This window comes from Artibeus jamaicensis, unplaced genomic scaffold (genome assembly GCF_021234435.1).
Source record: "Artibeus jamaicensis isolate MK-2021 breed Jamaican fruit bat unplaced genomic scaffold, CSHL_Jam_final contig_797, whole genome shotgun sequence".
Taxonomy (NCBI): Eukaryota; Metazoa; Chordata; class Mammalia; order Chiroptera; family Phyllostomidae; genus Artibeus; species Artibeus jamaicensis.
Genome location: NW_026521977.1, coordinates 7,788,550 through 7,806,091, shown reverse-complemented (window position 1 = coordinate 7,806,091; position 17,542 = coordinate 7,788,550). Strand labels below are relative to the sequence as shown.

At 39.7% G+C, this 17,542-nt stretch overlaps 2 protein-coding genes across 4 annotated transcripts in view; both read left to right on the top strand.

Annotated features, from left to right (window-relative positions):
* Nucleotides 1-9,929, top strand: part of PIK3C2A (phosphatidylinositol-4-phosphate 3-kinase catalytic subunit type 2 alpha) — an 83,635-nt gene extending 73,706 nt beyond the window's left edge. For 2 of the 3 annotated variants that reach the window (XM_053673032.1, XM_037150514.2), the window contains exons 27-33: nt 1,100-1,307; nt 2,741-2,865; nt 3,899-4,016; nt 4,103-4,175; nt 4,734-4,837; nt 4,925-5,050; nt 6,833-9,929. In XM_053673032.1, the coding sequence (XP_053529007.1) occupies nt 1,100-1,307; nt 2,741-2,865; nt 3,899-4,016; nt 4,103-4,175; nt 4,734-4,837; nt 4,925-5,050; nt 6,833-7,015 (937 nt within the window). In that variant the 3' untranslated portion in view covers nt 7,016-9,929. Of the gene's footprint in view, nt 1-1,099; nt 1,308-2,740; nt 2,866-3,898; nt 4,017-4,102; nt 4,176-4,733; nt 4,838-4,924; nt 5,051-6,594; nt 6,806-6,832 lie in introns of those variants that run through there. The other variant, XM_053673033.1, reaches the window with a different exon arrangement.
* A 2,531-nt stretch (nt 9,930-12,460) lies between these two features.
* Nucleotides 12,461-15,690, top strand: RPS13 (ribosomal protein S13). Its single transcript, XM_037150581.2, has 6 exons — nt 12,461-12,563; nt 12,710-12,758; nt 12,942-13,020; nt 14,049-14,218; nt 14,893-14,993; nt 15,617-15,690. The coding sequence occupies exons 1-6, from the start codon at nt 12,541-12,543 to the stop codon at nt 15,648-15,650; spliced, it is 456 nt and encodes a 151-aa protein (XP_037006476.1). The 5' UTR covers nt 12,461-12,540; the 3' UTR covers nt 15,651-15,690.
* Nucleotides 15,691-17,542: the final 1,852 nt, after the last annotated feature.

The following is a 17,542-nucleotide window of genomic DNA, read 5'->3' as shown; positions in this document are numbered from 1 at the left end:
CTGGAGGCTGGGCAGTCCAAGTCAGAGTGCTAGCCAGTCTGCTTCCTGGTGAGGGCAGGCTGCAGACTACTGCCTTCTCGCTGTTTTCTCTCATGGAACAGGGAGATGGAGCAAGAAATCATGAGCTTTCTCATCTCTCTTTTTTTAATAAATTATTTATTTATTTTTGGAGAGAGGGGAAGGGAGAAAGAGAGTTGAGGGAGAAACATCAGTGTGTGGTTGCCTCTCACAAGGCCCCCATTGGGCACCTGGCCTGCAACCCAGGCATGTGCCCTGACTGGGAATTGAATCAGCAACCCTTTGGTTCATAGCCCGTGCTCAATCCATGGAGCCACGCCAGCCAGGGTTCTTGTCTCTTCTTTTAAGGACACTAATCCTATCGGATCAGGGCTCTACTTTTAACCTTAATTACTAACTCCATAAAGGCCCTGCCCCTTGGGGCTTCAGCACATGATTTTGGGAGAGACAAACATTTGGTCCATAGCAAAGACAAGCATCTTTGTGTGAGGTTCTCTCATTCTTTTTCTGAATCTCCTTTCATTTCCTGGATTCCTTTATCCTGTTTCTGAAACTTCTCATTTCTTTTGCTTGCCTAAAATGTTTTACCCAGGCCTCCCTTCCGAATTGATTCTCACCAAATTCCCCGTTCTGTCAAAACTTATTTTTCAACTAAGGAAAGTTATAATTATCTGAAGGACTTTGATACCAGGGTCTACTATTCTGCTATTTAATAGAAGAGATTTTTTTAAATTTTAATTACTCTGGATGGCTTTCTTCTATACCTGTTTAGTTGTTTCTGCCCCCATTTATTACAAGGGAATATAATAACAAAATCATCTTCTACCCCTGAAAGCTTTTAATTAATATTAGACTCCAGAGGGCTCAGGAAATCAGAGCATTATTTTTTGGAGATAGTGGGATGGGATGGAATAGAGAATCTTGTGCTAAAATTTTTTTCTGGGGTTGAATGTATTTTAACGGGTTTTTAACTGCTAAATATTTTTAAGGTAATAAAAGTATTTTCATCTTTTATTGTTAAAATAATTGAACGTATTCTCATGGACATTTACTGTTAACGCATTTTCCAATTATTTTGTAGGCTGATTGAATCAAGTTTGGGAAGCATTGCCACAAAGTTTAACTTCTTCATTCACAACCTTGCTCAGCTGCGTTTTTCTGGTCTTCCTTCCAATGATGAGCCCATCCTTTCATTTTCACCAAGAACATACTCCTTTAAGCAAGACGGCCGAATCAAGGAAGTCTCTGTTTTCACTTATCATAAGAAATACAACCCGGATAAACATTATGTAAGTTGGGTTTGATTTTGGAGACTCACACCTGCATTGCTGTTGCCTTTTCCTGCTTCCTCCACCGACTCTGCTGCAGTTTCAAGCACTCGTTCTTGTCACGCCTCTTTCTTCTGCGGGTGGCCCAAAAATAAACAAATGTACTTGGAGCATCCCTAATTGTGTTTTGGTATTTATTTCTTGGTAGATTTGCTCCAAAACCATGAGAGACAAATGATATTCTTCTTTTCAGAGACAAGACTAAAAAGGGTAGTGCTTTTTCTTCTTCCTTGTCTTCAGTTCGTTCTTAATTTCAAAAGTAAAGCTTGCTCATTGTAACAAATTCAACAAATAGAGAAGCAGATAAAGTGAAAGTCTAAGTTCTTTTTTTAACAATTTTATTTATTTATTTTTAGAGAGAGGGGAAGGGAAGGAGAAAGAGAAGGAGAGAAACATTAATATGTGGTTGCGTCTCCCATGCCCTCTCCTGGGGACCTGGCCGGCAACCCAGGCATGTTCCCGGACTGGGAATCAACCAGCGACCCTTTGCTTCACAGTCTGGCATTCAATCCACTGAGCCACACCAGCCAGGGCAAAAGTCTAAGTTCTTAATCTACTCTCTAGGGACGATGAAGTATTGTAATGTGCACACACACAGACATATAAAGTCTGTTCTTTAAAAACAGGATCTTCAGCGTTCTCCCCGTCCCCCAATGGTACAGCATGGTCATCAGTTTTTCTGTTCTTTTTCAGTCCTGGGCTAATATTTTTGTTGAATAATACTTTGTGGCACTGTGAGTCTTTACATTTTTGACAAGTTGATACATTTTAGAAAGTGACTTTATTATTATTTTGAAATATTTTCACTCATTTTAATAATAAATTTTTGTTTGTTTACTGATCATTTTATCCTAACACCATTTTATGGAGCAGTCTATTTTCCCCCAGTGATTGATTATGCCACCTTTACAAGTTTCTACACATCCCTGAGTTTATTCCTTCTGTAGATATACCTGACTCTGCTCTGCATCAGTATTTTGCTCTTTAAAGTACTTTGACTTTATAATAGTTTAAGTATCAAAGAAGTGTTCTGTCCTGCCCCAGCTGCCATAAATTTTGCCTCTTATTTATTCTCTTAAATGAACTTACTGATTAATATTTTCATTGGAAATGCACTATATTTATACATTAGGGAAGTATGTTTTTTTATCTAGTCCTGGAAGTGAAATGACTTTCACGTTCCAGTTCTTGTTTTTATATCATACAGTGGTTAAGATCACTCATAGAATGTAGTTAGATGTGATATAAATACGAGTTTTATATTTGCTCTTTCCCGTTGGTGACTATATTACCAAGTGAAAAGCACTCAGATTACATATAACAGTCGAGCTGTAAATTTTTTGTCAGGAAAGGTCTTATTATGAATCTAACGTGTGTGGGTGTGATTTCTTTAGATTTACGTAGTCCGAATTTTGAGGGAAGGACAGCTTGAGCCATCATTTGTGTTCCGGACATTTGACGAGTTTCAGGAACTTCACAACAAGCTCAGTATTATTTTTCCACTTTGGAAGTTACCAGGGTATGTTCCTATTCGTACACATTAATACTTTTTTATAGGAAATAATTTATTTGTTACTAAGTTTTGGTCAAAATTTTTGTCTTAACACTCAGTAGGATACTATGGACCGTACGGGACTGACTGCCTTTGTGTAACACAGGGGCCTATGACAATAACAGACTTATATAAGTTTGATGAATGAGTTAATGAACAAATGATCAAAATCTTAAACCTAAATGTTGGGATTGCACAGCTTCCTAATTTTAGGTGAAGCTTTAAATTTGTTGTCTCTACCACAGTAAGCAACACAAGAAAAACTTTGGAATCTTGGTTTTAAAAATTCAGATTTTAAATCACTGCAGAAATAATCTAGTATGATTATACTGAACTCCTCTCAAAAATAAAAAACTGAGGCATTAAGATTGGTAATCAGAAGCTTGGCGCTTAGTTTTGTATCTGATACCCACCGGACAGCCTCGGTTTCAGTGGACTACATGTAGCGGGCGTGGAGTAGATTTCTTGTGTCCGGTTGCTCATGTTCTTCTCAAACTAGATACGAGAAGTAAAGAGGCAGCAGAGTGAGTGTCAGTTTATTTCCATGTGCATTCTCATTTTTCCACTGCCACCAAAATAAGCAGAGTTATGATTATCTTGATTTGGGCCCTATGTCATTTTCGGATCGTGCTGGTATCTATAATAACTATAGCTGATTAATGGTTATTTTGGTGGATGAGACTTGCCGTAAGATCTGTGAATGATTAATCTTGAGAAGAGATAGTAGAAAATAAGTAAAAAATAAGTAAAATTATAGCAAGTTAGCAAACCTATGCACCTTTTTTTTACCAGGTTTCATGAAAGGATAGTGGATACTGGAACTATTTCATCTCTGCTACTTGGAAGAGAAATAACAAAATGTACTTTGTAGTGCATTGGGACTCTAGTTTGTATTTAAGATAATAAAAAATGTGTTTCTAAGAAAATATTGTACTTGATTCTATAAAAACTTCCAGATGAAATCATTTAAATCCTACTTGTTCTTGTTTTTCTTTTGTAGCTTTCCTAATAGGATGGTTCTAGGAAGAACACACATAAAAGATGTAGCAGCCAAAAGAAAAATTGAGTTAAATAGCTATTTACAGAGTTTGATGAGTGCTTCAGCGGATGTAGCAGAGGTGACTGTCTTCTTCAAAAAATAATATACTGTGTTTTGTGCTATATAATATTTAAACTAATGGATCTTTTTCCTCTTCTATCTTAGTGTGATCTTGTTTGTACTTTTTTTCACCCTTTACTTCGTGATGAGAAAGCTGAAGGAATAGCTAGATCTGCAGGTGAGATATTTTTTTCTCTTCACTGATTGTTCATGGCTTCTGCGTGGCCTGCAAGTCTGGAGCTTCTCAGTGGATGTTGTAGGGTTACAGCGGGGCCACTGGCTGTGGTTCACTGAGATGAGAGGACGTGTTCTTTCTAAGCTGGTCTATTTCTAGATAAACATAATTTTCCTGATAGAATGTGATTACTAAAGAAGTATATATCCAGTGGCCAACCAGGTTCTTTACCCTTTCTTTAAATTTTTTATTTATTTTCTAGAGAGGGGAAGGAAAAGAGAAAGAGAGGGAGAGAAACATCAATGTATAGTTGCCTCTCCCACGCTCCCTGCTGGGGACCTCGCCCATAACCCAGGCACGTGCCCTAGACCAGGAATTGAATAGGTGACTTTTTGATTCACAGACTGGCACTCAACCACTGAGCCACACCAACCAGGGCTCTTTACCCTTTTTTACTGCGCATGTGGTGGTCCTGGAATTAAAGCAAACTCTTCTTATTGTAGTTTGAATCACTGCAAGCAAGATAAAATAAAGACGAGCATATTTATTTTTTACATGCAGGTCCCTTCAGTCCTACTCCAGGCCAAATAGGAGGATCGGTGAAACTCTCTGTCTCTTACCGAAATGGCACTCTGTTCATCATGGTGATGCACATCAAAGACCTTGTGAGTGGCTACAGATAATGGCGATTGCAGAGAAAACCCACGCCTTGGTAGGGAGCATCACCGTTAAGGGGCTGTTTTTCTTTACAGGTCACTGAAGATGGGGCTGACCCAAATCCATACGTCAAAACATACCTACTTCCAGATCCCCACAAAACATCCAAACGTAAAACCAAAGTTTCGAGAAAAACTAGGAACCCGACATTCAATGAAATGGTAAGTTAAAAATCATCTCTAAAAATTTCCTAGGTTTCTTGTTTTGAGATTTTAAATTTCAAACACTTTAAATTAAATTTTTTTAGATATCGGTTTTATTGGTAAAGCAAGTCAATAGCGGTCCAATGATATTTAACAAAGTGGCATAGAATTGAACCTGAAATCATAGACCTTAGGTTTTAAAAAGATCTTAGGGGCCATTATTCAACTACCCTTCCAGTGCTGGAAGCCCTTCTGCATTTTCAAAAAGGGGATATTCAATCTGTGCTGAAATCCCTTCAGGCATTCTGGTTTGTTTTGGGCAGCTGCAACTCTTAGATTATTTTTTACATTGAGCCGAAACCTTTGCTCCCTATAATTTGTATCTGTGGGTCTCAGTTGTACTTCTTGGGACTACATAAAACCACACAGAACTTCTTGGAACCTATGTAGCATCTTTCACATAATTGAAGTTTAAATGCCCTTTCAGTTCATTCTTTTAAAATATCTTCAATACTGCCTTGGCCAGGTCACTCGGTTGGAGCATTGTCCCGTAGTCCAGAAGGACTGCAGGTTCAGTCCCTGGTTGGGGTGTGTATGGGAGGCAACCAGTCAATGTTTTTCTCTCTCACATCAATAAATATATCCTTGGGTGAGGATTTAAAAACATATCTATAGTACTTTTACTTTCGCTCGATATGATGTAGTTTCAAAATCACCTTCCTTCTAGTTCCATTTAGTCTGTCAGCAGCCCTCTTGAAATAAAGTGCTCTGGACGGAAAGCAGCACGCAGGGCATCAGCTGAACAGAGTGCCCCAGGACTGCGGCTCTGCCCACGGGTCATGGGCAGCTCACACACCTGCTCCTCTGCAGGAGCCACTGATTCTTCGTCAGCTACTTCTCTAGGATAAACACTTATTCTTTCACATGAACATCACATTCACACAAAAATGTCTGGGTAGAGATTTGAAAGCGGAGTCCTGAGTTTTCATCAAGGTTATAAATTTATTAAAACCATAAAATATCCTTTCAGTCATTAAAAGCATAAGAAATGTTTGGTGAAGACCAATTCGTATCATTCTCAAAAAGCAGTATTGGCTTTTTTCTAGTTAGTATTGTGCTTTCAAGAAAATGAAATGTCAGTTTTTTAGTTCTTACAGTCAGATAGTGAGAAGGGCTACATTAGGGAGATGTTTTTCAGAGATTATGGTGAGACAGTCTTGAAAAAAAAGTTTCTAAGTCTTGAATGTAGTATTTGAAAGAGAGTAGCTTTCAACATTCCAGATTTGCCGTAAATTACATTTGTAGTTGGCGAGTTTGCATTGGATTGTGGGTAATCAGAGTATCACTTTATGGTAGATAAAATCCAACAGAAAAAAGGTAACAGAAGAAAATTTTAATGTCATTTTTTGTAAAATAATTATAATTATGCTTTCTCAACTTGCTTCCTTCTATTCCCTTTTTCCTAGCTATTAGATCATCTTACTGCATGCTGCCTTGTAATTCCTTTTCCCTTCCCTGCACCTCCATCTCAGAAAAAACATGTGTTTGGTTTTATGCCATAGGAACTTTCTCCTTGGGGCACTCCTGTGTCAGACACTCAGAGGACTGATGATACAGTCCAGGACCCCTGACCCGCAAAGTGTGCGTCCAAAGCACGTGTCACATTCCAACCGGATGTGTCTAACCAGTGTTATTAATTGTAGTCACTCTGTAACTAGTAACCATTTATGTTACTACTTAAAATAATCCAAGAAACCAAATAATGTGTAACTTTCTGTTTTCTTTTTGCCTTTGCTATAGCTTGTGTACAGCGGATATAGCAAAGAAATCCTAAGACAGAGAGAACTTCAACTAAGTGTACTCAGTGCAGAGTCTCTACGGGAGAATTTTTTCTTGGGTGGAATAACCCTGCCTTTGAAAGATTTCAACCTGAGCAAAGAGACGGTTAAGTGGTATCAACTGACGGCAGCAACCTATTTTTAAGCTAGTGAATTTCTGAGCTTTGGAAGCACCATCTGTGCGTGTGCACACACGCACGCACACACACAGGAGAACTGTTTATACTGCTTTTATACTTGGACAGAATTTATAAAGTAAAACGTATGTGTTGGGTTCAACATCTGTGTTGGACCAGCTGTCACATAATTAACTTCTATGAATTTGTTGAAGCCATTGCTGTTTTAAAGTCATTATGTAGAATGCTATAAACCCTAAACTTAATATATAATAAGTCTGAAAGAGACTTATCTGGTGAACAGTTTAACCCTCTCTTGGGTAATTCAGAGAACTAGCTTTAGTTTGGTCTGTTTTTCGCTCTTTCTTACACAGACAGTGCGTGTTTGTTTGCTGGTTTGCACCTTCTGCAGCCTCCACCAGAGTCGTGTTTGCAGACACCAAAGCACAGGGCAGGTGCGGGGTGTCGCCGTCGATGCAGCTGCTATGCACAGGGCCGAGAAGCAAAGCACAGATTATAGATCGTTATGTTGAGAACTACTAAGTCATTTGTAGAAGTAGGGAGAAATAATACTTTTTATTTTTCATGTCTTTAAAGCCTTTTTCAGAATTGAGTGCCAGTTACTGAAGTTGTAAATAATGGTGCCTTAACTTCACATGCTTTCCTGGCACTTCATTCTGATTATTTTTCCTGACTTGATCAATAGTAAATAGTTTTCACTCACTTTCAACTTACTCAAGACATTATGTACACTGACTAGTGTTTTTCCCACAAAAAGATCATTTTCTTTACTTCTGACATGTGACTTATTTAAAGTCAGCCATCTGATTTATGTTTTTGTTGCCTGGTAACTGAGATTCATCAATGTAGCAATACACTAAATTTTATCATTCCATTATAATCCTACCTTTATTCCCAGGAGCGTGAGTTGAAGTTTGGTAGTTTCACTTCCATGTGTCTGTACTCCAGTCCCTCATTAAACAAGTGAAATTGTTTACCCGTGAACCCATTCCTGGTTGGCAGAACTGTAGTGCGTAGGGCCGACTCTTCACAGCAGGCCCAGGACAAGATTCTGGGGTCCAGACGAAATTTTTATATAGGCTTTATGGCAAAGTTGGTCTTGTAATCTGTTTTACACTTGTAGGCATACATCCAAAAAAATAACTTTTTTAAGAAAAGTTACTTTCCTTAAAATAATGTGACTCTGAATCATAAGGGACATATTGAAATTATTTACAGTAACCATTAAGAGTAAGATTCATTTTTATTGTTCAAGTTCACATAGTTTTATGTTTAGTTTGGACAAATATGTATATATATATATTCTCATGGCTAAAATAGAAATTCACTCTTTCAATGATAACAGAGATTGTAACACTCTAGGTGCTGTGAGATAACTGACAAAATACGCGATGCAAATACCAAGAGGGACAGGGCCGTTTGCCGTTCAGGCGTCCAGGACAGAGTTTTTTACACGGGCTGTGTGGGTGCTTCACGCACAGGGTGATACGTGCAGAGCAGAAATAGATAGTTGAGGATGTGTTGGTGAAACAGGCTAATAAGAAATGAGAAAAACTTGAAATTTTTGGTGCCTAACACTAATGGTCCATTTGTAAGAAACCCCGTATGATGTATGAATGTCTTTTTTTTTTAAATGTTAAAATGTGTTGTCTATTTAATACATTAATTAAAATGCACGTCAATCACCACCACTTATTTTCTTTTTTCACATACCGTTAACATTTTCTTCAAGTGTGTAAGTAGCTTTGCAAATGTAAAAGTACTAAGTATTTTCACTTGAGTTTTTGAAACCTAATTCCATTCCACAAGTTGTCACTTAGCCACTGTCACAGTGCAGTTAGTACTGTAGACTGCCTATTGGCCGTCTTACTGTAGTGTCTGTCTACACAAATAATAGAGATAGAAAATGTGGTGTCACCGTTCAGTTACAAGAAATCTGGGTTCTCATCTAAAAGTGTATATTATGATTAATATTTTATAGTTAACCAGAGTTCAGAAGAAATGGTAATGTTTTCTCTTAATTTAAATAATTTTGTGCCTTTTTTGGTCATTAAAACATCACACAAGTTTACTTTACATATATTTTAATATAAGTTATTTCTTTGTGAGATGCTAATCTTCAGCCCTTACCAAAAGCAGCAGGGGTGGGGACAGAGACGCCTCTTTTTGCACTACTATCAATAAATTTTAAATTAGTTGGTTCTCAGTCATTTTTTTAAAGCCTGCATTCAAGTAAATCTAACTAAAGTTTAAACAAACTGGCCAAGACACTAACTTTTATGTATAATCATGTTTTATATCTATCTTTATTGAGTAAAAATAGTTAAGCTATATGTAAGTCCTGCACCAGAATTTTTTTCCTCTTGGAGTATTTTGGGATTTGAAAATAATGGTTTGCTCCAAAAAAACCTATTGTTTTCTCTACTGAGAAACCCAATGTAGAATTTGCACTGACATTTTTATTACTGCCTTTTTAAGAATCAATAGGTATCTAAATGTTAAGGCATGTATGATCTTTGATAAAAGTATTCTTATATCTCTTCAAATTAAAGTTGTATAAAAGCTTCAATATCTTGCCTTAAATTGGTTAACCATTCTTTTCTAGGATTCAAATGTTGTGGCATTTAAAAAAGAAAACGTTCAATTTTGATACTTAGACTTCAGTAAGGAGTGAAGCCACACCGTGTAACTCATAGATGGACTTACATGCTGTTTACTAGCAGTGCAAACATGAACATGGCATTTAGTCTGATGCGTAAGAACCAAATACTTTAATTATAGTAAGGTAGTGAGTAAAGATGTATAATATTTTTATTAATTTTTTGAATATATTCAGTGGATTGGATGTGACTTCTTAACTGTACTATGATTGTATTAAAATATTTCTGGAATAAAGGAACTCTGCTATCATTTTTTTCCTTATCAACATATTCATGTTTTTGGTTCCAAACTTTGAGCTGTTGCTATTCTTTGCATTTTACTCAGGAGTTTATTAGGTTCAAATAATCCAGAATTTTAGAACTGACCTGTCGGTTGCCCCTCATGATGTCCAAACACAGTGTGCTTGATTTCTAAGTTCTTTGAACAAGGTCTGGACTGCCTCTTCCCAGGAGCCCCGTCACCATTTTATAGAACTGAAATGCTTCTGTGAGTGTAGTCCCTGGCCTTTGGTAGTTTATTTAAATATTAAATAGTGTAGTAACAGCCATGTTATAGGCATGTATGCACAACAGGGAAATGTACACTCTTCTAATACCAAATCGTATCATAACATGTAAAAGGGCTTAGACACCATGAAGAGCAATAGCTTAAACAGAGACAATTTCTTGGGAGTAATGAACTCAGTTTCTGCAGAAAAGAAAACCAACTTTATTTCACCTATACTCTTTTGAAGTACTTTAGCATGCAAATTTGAGGCATACAAAATTAGACAACAGTGTAATGAACTCCATGAATGAATCCATCATACACATACAGCAGTTATTGCCTTAGGTCTAATCTTATTTGATCCATAGAAACCAGGATATGTGTAGCTATAGCTACAAGGGTGAACCCCCCAAAAGGCCGGGATTTATTTATAAAAAATTGTGTATCTTACATGTTTCAACTTCAGTCACCTTCAAGATACACTCCATTTAATGCAATGCACCTATTAAGACATTTTTTCCCAAGTTTTTTAACTCACTGATTCTGATGACTTTTAGTGTTTGTCACTTTTTCCCTTCTTCCACATTGGCAAAACATTTCCCTCTGAGGACTTTTTTCATGCGGAGAAACAACTTAGGGTGAGATCTAGTGAAGAGGGAGAGTGGGGCATGGTGGTCATGCCAGTTTTGGTCAGAAACTGCTGAACACTCAGCATGATGTGGCATGTGCACCAATAAATCACCCGGTGCACCATGAAATGGGCAAACTTGTTAAAAGAGTGTACAAGAAAAAAATCACTGAAGCTGAATGCAGCCTCTCACAGTAATGCCAGCTGGTGCACTGATACAGATATTCCTAGAACACCTGCCTAGTGAGGGAAGTCTGTACCAGAAGGGCTCAGCCCTCCAGAAGATAATTCTGGTTTTTGGAGAGGGCCTTTAAAGCTCTAAAGAAAGCCAACCCAATTTATAAATGGACAAATGACTGAATAGACATTTCTCCAAAATGGCCAATTACATGCAAAGATGCTTGACCTCATGAGTAATTAGGGAAATACAAATAAAAATTAAGTAACTAATTCACACCCACTAGGAGAGCTAGAATAAAAAGTATGGGGAAGTAGAGAATTTGGCACCTTCGTTTATTGCTATGGGAATGTAAAAGTGCAGCTGCCTGTGGAAAACAGTCTGGCAGTTCTCAAAAAGTTAAAAGTTAATGGCCCAGCAATTCACGTACTTTCTACGTGTATGTGTAATCTTGAAAAGAATTGTACACACATTCATAGCAGTATTCATAATGCCCAAAAGGTATAAACAAACCAAATGTCCACCAACTGATGCGCAGATAAAAATGTGATACATCCATACAATGTAATATTCATGAGATTTTATTAAGACACTAAATTGTACACTTTAAAATGGTTGAAATAGCAAATTTTATGGTATGAGTTTTAACTAAAAAAAATTCTAAAGCCTACACAATTTTTAAAAAATCATGTTTACAGAATCTCTAATAATTGTGTTAACAGTGACAATATCTTAGATAGTAGAATTATAACTTTCCCCTTTGTCTTTAAAAAATCAGAAGGTTCCGACCTGGCCTCAATTGGAGCACCCTCTGTCATTCCAAAAGGTTGCAGGTTCATCTCCGCCAAACAAATATCGAGGTTGCAGGTCCCATTCCCAGTCGGGCCACAGGAGGCAACCAATAGATGATGTGTTTTGTTTTGTTTTGTTTTTTCTCTCTCTCTCTCTGAAACCAATGAATATATCTTCGAATGGGGAGAAAAGAAAGAAAATGGTAGCGTTGGTGGGGGAAGGAGGGTGGGTAACCATTACCATTAATTACTTCCAGTCTGGCACTTATCGCCATAGATTGAACCTGAGAATTTATTAACGGCCGAGCATAGCCTCTGAGATACCTAGTATTAAGATACAGACTGACGCTGGTGATTAAATGAATTGTGTGCAGCTGAATTAAGCACCCAAATTCGCTATGGCAGGGGCGCAGACAGCTGCCTTTACTCGAGCAGCTGTCTCTGCTTCACGCCCACTCCCAGTCCAGAACTCGAACCAGCACGATCTCGGCGCCGGCAACTCCCCGAGACCGGAGACCCGGCCCTAGATACACTAATTTCCCGCTTGGTCCGCGAACCGGTCAGAACCGGTGCACGCCGGGATGTGTAGTGCGGTCTACCGAAGACTCAACCATCGCCGGGAAATGCATTTGGAAATACGTAGTTGCTCGGACGCCGTCGGCCACGCGGCGTAGCCCCGCCTTTCGCAAGCGCGGAAGCAGGGACGTGTGAGGTCACTTCCTGCGTGCTAGGTGGCTTCCTGCGGCGTTGCACTTCACGCTCTCTTTTTGCTCTCTGTCCTCCGCCATCATGGGTCGCATGCACGCTCCCGGGTGAGCGCGGGTTTCCCGGCGGGGCGGAGGGCTCGGCCGCGGGCGTGGGGGGGAAGGCGCGAGTTGGCGCAGCGGGTGGAGGGGTGATGTTCTAGGCTGCTGTAGCACAGAGCGCCACTTCACCCCGAGACTGCTTCTCTCCCCAGGAAGGGCCTGTCCCAGTCGGCTCTACCGTACCGCCGCAGCGTCCCCACCGTGAGTAGTGTGCGGGGACCAGGGAGGGAAGGGGATGCTGTTCGTGGCTCTGGAGAAGAGGCCCCGAGATGAGGGCCATGTGTGAGCATCAGGAGGAGTTCGAATTCGAGGGCGGAGGGGCCGCCGTGCCTCGCTACCCTCCCAGGTTTGTCGTATTAAGGCTGCTTTCTTTTCTACAAACAGTGGCTGAAATTGACGTCTGACGACGTGAAGGAGCAGATCTACAAACTGGCCAAGAAGGGCCTGACACCCTCACAAATCGGTGAGTGTTTTTGTCTAATGTAGTCCCTTGCACCTGCCTTCGTGTAACTGGCTGAAAAACCAGGGCGAGGGGGGAAGTTGGGGGTTGGTAAATGTGCCTTGGAAACCTTTTACCGTCTCTGCTGCCTTTATTGTGGGTGACCCATACCTCATCTTCATTTTATGGAACTCTGGTTCTCTGAAGACGATGCAATTATTAAAGCGTTGTCTAAAATTTAGTAGGTATTTATTTTCGCTAGATATTTTCCAAAGTGCATGGTTCTAAATGCTTTATATAAACTCACTTCGTTTAATCCTGACAGCAATACTTTCAAGTAAATATTAGCAGTTTCCCCATCTTACAGTTGAGGAAACTGAGGCACGGTATGCTTATATAATTAGCCTCAAATTACAAAGCCATTAGGTAAAGGGGTTAAGATTGGCTACTCAAGAGTGCTTGTCACTTTACCGCAGATGTGATTTGAACGTCAGCTGTGTGTGACTTTGCAAGTGGCTTCATTCAGCAAATGTTTACCTGCTATGTGGTTGTGGACCCTGAGAATACATACAGACGTGGAAAACAGGCAAAATATTTGCCCTCTTGCACATGTATGGTGGAGGCATCACACGCAATAGGAAGTAGATAGCAGGCTGTGAAATAGTCAGATGGTGCTATTTTGAGATGTTTAAAGAATAGAGGTATGTTTTTAGAACAGCTGATATTCCTACTAAATGTTAGCAGGTTTTAAGGGAACAAATACACATAGCTGAAATTTTAGGAATAGTTTTGATGTCCTGTAACCTAGCAAGTTCGTTTGACTGACATTCGCCATTTTCACCAGATACACTCTCCTCAGTGTTGGGTAAATCTTCCTTGGATGTCTGAGTGAGCTTTGCGTGAGTCCTCATGTTGGTTTCTGTGGTGTATAAAAGCAGGCCCATTTCACAGATGGGAAACTTGAAAAGTGGCCTCATCTTGGATACTTGACACCACATGCTCCAGTTAGCCTGTTTGGTTTGGGAATTGATCATGTATTCCTCCCTTTACAGGTGTGATTCTGAGAGACTCACATGGCGTTGCACAAGTACGTTTTGTGACGGGCAATAAAATCTTGAGAATTCTTAAGTCCAAAGGACTTGCTCCTGATCTTCCTGAGGATCTCTACCATTTAATTAAGAAAGCTGTTGCTGTTCGAAAGCATCTTGAGAGGAACAGAAAGGTAAGAGAATAGTTACAACTGCTTGTACTAACTTACTTCAATAAAATGTACTGCATCCGGTTTGAACTACGTAAGGTGGTTAAGGGCACAGACAAGTCACACAAAAGTGGCTTTAAAGGTAAAATTCTAGCCCAGGCTGGGTGGCTCAGTTGGTTGCAGCATCCATCATTTGGTGCATCCATTGTTCGTGCACCAAAGGGTCTTGGGCTCTCTCTCTGGTTGGGACACATGGGGGAAACTGATCGGTGTTTCTGTCTGTCTCACGATGTGTCTGTCTCACATCAATGTGTCTCCCCCCCCCGCCATCCCCCCTCTCCCTCCCTTCATCAAATCAGTGAGCACATCTTGAATGAGGATTTTTTTTTTTTTTTAATTCTACCAGAAGAGGTTGGGGAGAAGAGTTTTTGGTTCCCCTATTTACAGTATAGCCAGTTGATTGAAAATGTTGAGGTGTTTATTTGCAGAGTTTTATAAATCATTCCTTAGTCTTGTGGAAGGAAACCTTAAATTCCCTTAAGGGCTTAATATAGCCACATGAACCCGAGTGTGTGATTCTATTACAGGGCATGGGGTAATTTTTCATTAAAGTGCATCGTGTCTATACATTCCTTTGTCATAAAAATGTTTAGTAGTTTTGAGTGTTTCTCTTGAATTCTACCAATTTTTATTTTTAGGATAAGGATGCTAAATTCCGACTGATTCTGATCGAGAGCCGTATTCACCGGTTGGCTCGATACTATAAGACCAAGCGAGTCCTCCCTCCCAATTGGAAATAGTAAGTATTGACCTTCTTTGTAAACAAGAACAAGAGTTAGCCAGGTTGTAAATACAGTGAAAGGACTGACAGTAATGTTTTAGGTCATGGCTGTATGGTCAACTAATTACTCTTTGAACTCTGACGTTATAACAGGAATACAGCTATGGATGATACCTAAACAAATGAGTGTGGCCATTTTCCATTGAAACTTTATTTACAAAGACAAGCAAAGGGCCATAATTTGCAAACCCCTGAGTTGGAGAACATGAACTAAGCCTTTTATATCTCAGTTGGGTAGTGGGTAAAATTTCACTTGATACTACTGCTCCCAGGTGTTTGTCTTTAATTTGGCACTAGTCGCTCACTATGATGATTAATTTCAAACATTCGCAGTTTCCACTAGAAAGGTGTTTCCTTATGTTGGCCAGTTCTTTCTTGAACGTCTGAGTAAGTGTCATTCATTTGTTGTGCTTGAGCCACAGTGAACCCATTCAGGAACTCAGTGGTTCAGTTTGGTGCATTTTATATATTTGGGGTTATTTGGGCTGTTTGGAAGCAACTCCATGAACTGGGAGATTATATAAGTGAATATGGAGGACCTGTATTAATCCAGTCTTCTCCCTCTCCCCCTTTCTTTTCAGCGAATCATCCACAGCCTCTGCCCTGGTTGCATAAAATGTCTGTATTCAAGCAATAAAATAATTGTTTAACTAGATGCATGTTTTGTTTTTATTTCTCTTTAAGAAAACTGTGTATCAGTGATTTGTGTTGTTCTCTTTTTTTTGCCATGGGAAGTGTTTTAGCAGAATTAAAATTGTGTAATTCTGCAGCATTAAGTAGTAGTCGTTAATTACGTCCGGTTTATAAATTGCCTTTAGTTGAGATGGTTATAACTTAATTGGGGCTGGAAAAGAACAGGAAGCAGTGACTTAATTGTTTGGATGTCAAGGCAAAAACGTTTCTTGTGTTTTTAATGCATTCAGTGTTAAATACTTAGAATCGTGATAAGTGTTATCCACAGTGTAGTATCAGAGACGTATATGAAAGTGTCTCTGGAGAAGAAGCACTTTTAGTCTGGAGGCACCGTGGGAGAAAGTGGTGCCTGTTCCCTACTTGATGGGGGGGGGGGCTCACAGATGAGGAGGAAGGGATCTGGGGGCAGTGAGCAAGCACGGTTCTGTCTGGAACAGCAGAAATGGGAAGAATTGAGGTGAGCTCAGGCCCCTGAGCCTTTGAACCTTTGGATGAGTGAAGATAAAATTGACTCAATTCCTTTCTTTTTTTAAAGATTTTTATGTATTTATTTTTACAGTGAGGGGAAAGAAAGGAGAAAAAGGGATAGAAAGTTGTATGTGTGGTTGCCTCTCGTGCGTGCCCCCAGTGGGGACCTGGCCTGCAACCCAGGAATGTGCCCTGACTGGGAATCAAACCAGTGACCCTTTGGTTTGCAGGCTGGCACTCAATCCACTGAGCCACACAAGCGAGGGCAGTGTTTCTTTTAATTCTTGGAACAACCTAATGAGGTACATGGGTACATGAAGAGGGACAGTTCTCAGTTCTCTTGAACAACCGGAGTGTGTTGGAGGCTGTAAGACCAGTGAATTAGCTGGGTGTCTGGTGAGTGGAGCCATGTTCCTTCAGAATGCAGGAAAAGTTAAGGCAGGTGGTCCTTTATATGGACCACCTTTTTTCTAAGTTTAATAACCTTTTTATTTAAGCTTTTGTCTAAGTAGTAATAGTATGTAGTCCTTGATTTTAAGAGACAGCATTGTAACCAGCATTGATCTGTGGAGGGGGGTGGGGGTCGGGGGGCATGTGTAGATACCCAAGTCCCTTCCCTTGTTCTTCAGGGCTCTGTATTTGCCTACCCAGCATTACGTGCTCTATGCCAGATGTGCAGACTGATCCAGTCCCTTTCCTAAGGGGCTCACAAATGTGGGAAACAGGTGAGGAAACTCGGTATTTTACCCATTTCTTAACTAGTGTTAGAAGTAAGTTTTTCTTCTCTTGTGCTTTTGTGTTCATGTTAAAAGTGGGTAACCATCACAAGGGAATAAACTTATGTGTAGTAGGACAAGCATTGCCAACTCAAAAAGGTAACATCCTTTGCAGAGGTGTGATGGTTTGCAGATCCTGGGTAGCCAGCAAATGGTGAGTATTGGTGGTTCTGGACCAAAAACTAGTTAAGTTGTAGGTGAAGCATTTGATGTTTTAAAGGATCTCTAGGTTTTCTTTAAAATAATGAGTATATTTTAATTCTTGTCATTGAGTTGACAATTACTGCAGATATTAGACTATGTTGGAGTTTTAGGTGGGAAGAGAGACACCAATGTGAGAAACATCCGTTGGTTGCCCTCACATCCCCTGAGCTGGGACCAAACCCACAGCCCAGGTATGTGCCCTGACTGGGACTCACTGGCAATTGTGCACTTTGCAGGACAATGCCCAACCTACAACAGTCGGGGCTGTGAGAAGTGCTGATGTCTTAAAAAAGTAATATACTTAATGTAAGAAAGAAAATGTGAAGACTACCTACAGCCCTTTGGAGTGTGGGCAGAGGAGTCAAA